A 2,899-nucleotide genomic window follows, 5' to 3' on the forward strand; every position below is an offset into this window, starting at 1 on the left:
TGAAATTTCATGAAATTTCAAGCCGAACCTAGTCACAGATAGAGATGCATAGAGGTTCGGCGTATTCGATAATCATAATATGTGCCGAACCTAGCACATTTACGAGGTTCGGCTACTACGATATTCTCAGTATGTGCCGAACCAATAACAATATTTTAACCCAAAAAATAACAAATTGATGTTCGTCTCGTACGATTTTCGAAATATAAGCCGAACCAGTAATTATTTTTTTTCCGGGCTATTCAGGATGTTGTTCAGCTTACTATGAAACTTTCATATAAGCCGAACTAGTGTCTAGGAAAAGGGTTGGAATTGAAAATTATAGGTTCGGCGCATGCAGTCTACAGATTCAGTGAGCCGAACCGTTCATCAATTGGTAGATTCGTCTCATAGATGTGAGCCGAACCTCAACTTGTTTCGCCGAACCATGATCCAAAAAATCATCTAAACAACCTTTGTAATTCTGAAAATTATCTTAATCACTAAACAAAATATTTAATCACTAATCAATATTATTAATACTAATACGTAAAGGGCAGATTTGTCATTAAAAATATTTGGGTTAAGGGGTAATCTGATTTTGCTATTTCACAACCTTTTTTTTGTCTTTATGCAGTATGCCTAGTAAGATTTCAGTATGCCCAAAATCAGGGTTCTTTTTAAAATCAACAAGGTCCAACCTCGTCGATTTTCCAATTTTTACAATGGTTAGTCTGGACATAGGCGATTTCTTAAATATTTCTTCAGGTATTTAATGAAAAAACTTTGATAAAGATCACTTATGTTATACACCATTGCGACTTAGATGCCGACCGATCTTTATGTTGTCCTCCACGGCCTTGGAGGTTCCCTAAAACACAGAACAAAGTCAACCCGCTATTTGTCAAATGTTGAAGTAGTGCTCGACAACAAACTTTCACAAATGATAATCGTCTCAACACACTAAGGCAACAATGCCAGCACCAATGACTACTTCAAAACACAAAAGGATAAATTCAACTATTTCATTGTCAAAATGCAACAGCGCGTACCCCGAAAATCAACAGTTTCATCAACAAAGCTCTAGAAAGAACACCGCTAGCACGGCTCATGATAAAGGCGGGTAGAACCAGCTTAATTATCATCATTCAATAAACATATTTAAGCAAATACTTGGTAGTCTGTACAGCCTTAAGACAACTCACATATACTCATATACACTAAGTTTATAATAAAACCAGAGCCGATCTGATACTTTTGAGATCGAAATCTAGTGATCAACCAATGGTGGAAGCAACGAATCATTCGAAAATGCAGAAGAATAATCCTTATGTCGAGGACGTCGATCCTCAAGATGACAAATCAATTACCAGTGGTTTAATTAACCGTATCACTAGTCAGAATAATAATGAAGAGAACAACATCATCGGTACGTATGATCCAAATATTAAACGTAGTATAAGTAACAGAGAAGGTTCGAGCATTCAACATCGAATTCCACCAACAATTGTTGAAGAATACAAGGATATTAATCGTGTGAGTTCGTCGAGAATAGGTGAACGTTACAAAATATATGTAGCAGTTGGGAAGAGTAAATCAAGCAGGGATGCACTTATATGGGCACTGAAACATCTTTTACATGATATTCCTCCTTCGTTGTATTCGTCGACTTTTATCTATCTTATCCATGTCTATCCTGAAATCCTCTACGTTCCAGTTCCAGGTACGTATATATATATAGGTTTCAGTTTTCTCTTTGAATGACATCTGAATAAGTTTATTAATAAGTTCATATTTGCATACCTTTTTTTCTTCCCTACAGTTGGGATTGGGAAGTTGCATAAGGATACAGTGAATCCCCTACTGTATGAGGATTACAAAAATAAAAAGATTGAACAAAGAAAGCAATTCCTTGACGATATCTTGAGACTATGTTCTGGTTGCAAGGTTAAAGTGGATACTTTGTTGATCGAGGGTAACGACGTAGCAAAGGCTCTCATAGATCTCATTCCCATCCTCAACATTGAAAAACTTATCATTGGCACTAAAAAATCAAGTTACAGGTATTATTCATACTTGTATACGAAAAATATATTTACGAGAATTTTCTTAAGAAATGTTTTAAAAATGTAAACTGTTTTAGAAATATATTTACGAGAATTTAGCGGTAAAAACATCTAGAAAAAGATATAGCCGGTATGCAATTTGAAGAATACTTCTAAACATACTTTTAACAGCAATAATTTTGAAACATTGGCAGTACTATTCTGTACTAATATGGATGACTTGTGATGGCCAGGAAGCTGAAGAGACCACATGGAATAGCTGATCAAATATTGAAGGCTGCTTTACCCGATTCTTGTGATATTAAGATCATAGGTCATGGCAAGGAACTGATCGACATTGAGTATCCAATAGACATGTTTAAGGACAAATCGCCATTTTCTTCGTCACGAATGAGCAGCAGTCACAGTAGGAGCACCAGTGGCACGATTATGGACAAGGCCTTATCATTATCGCGGATGTTCAGCAGTCGTAGTAGCAGCAGCAACGACGGTAGCATTGGCAATCTCACTGATTTTGATTCTTGAACTCTAAACTCGTAAGTTTGAACGTGGTCACTGGGACATTCATTTATTCCTTTTTTTTGCTTCCATCCTAGTATTTGGATTCAAAATGCATTTTTCTGTGTTTTGGTCTCTTTTCTGGTCCAGAGAGTACGACTCATAGTCATAAAATCCATATAGCAGCTTGTACACAACAATGATTATTTATATAGACAGACACTGTGAATGTTACTGTTATTTTCTTCTTAGGCCAAAAGGTGTATATAGAGAATCGAGCAGTATATGAGATCCAATATGCACTATGAGCTCTGTGTCTCCTGCTGTGATGTATAGTGTCAAACATTTCACATGTT

The 2,899-nt window shown here is 36.2% G+C and overlaps 1 protein-coding gene across 1 annotated transcript; it reads left to right on the top strand.

Moving 5' to 3' along the window:
• The first annotated feature begins 1,290 nt into the window (after positions 1-1,290).
• Positions 1,291-2,570, top strand: LOC113290996 (U-box domain-containing protein 35-like). Its single transcript, XM_026540577.1, has 3 exons — positions 1,291-1,702; positions 1,802-2,042; positions 2,279-2,570. Exons 1-3 carry the CDS (start codon positions 1,291-1,293, stop codon positions 2,568-2,570), a joined length of 945 nt encoding a protein of 314 aa, XP_026396362.1.
• The last annotated feature ends 329 nt before the right edge of the window (positions 2,571-2,899 follow it).

This window comes from Papaver somniferum, chromosome 6, assembly GCF_003573695.1.
Source record: "Papaver somniferum cultivar HN1 chromosome 6, ASM357369v1, whole genome shotgun sequence".
In the NCBI taxonomy this organism is placed as follows: domain Eukaryota; kingdom Viridiplantae; phylum Streptophyta; class Magnoliopsida; order Ranunculales; family Papaveraceae; genus Papaver; species Papaver somniferum.

Coding starts and splice junctions, on each gene's coding strand:
- LOC113290996 (XM_026540577.1), top strand. CDS start 1,291: ATGCAGAAGAATAATCCTTATGTCGAGGACGTCGATCCTCAAGATGAC. Junction 1,703..1,801: donor CCTCTACGTTCCAGTTCCAG/GTACGTATATAT, acceptor TCTTCCCTACAG/TTGGGATTGGGAAGTTGCAT. Junction 2,043..2,278: donor ACTAAAAAATCAAGTTACAG/GTATTATTCATA, acceptor TGTGATGGCCAG/GAAGCTGAAGAGACCACATG.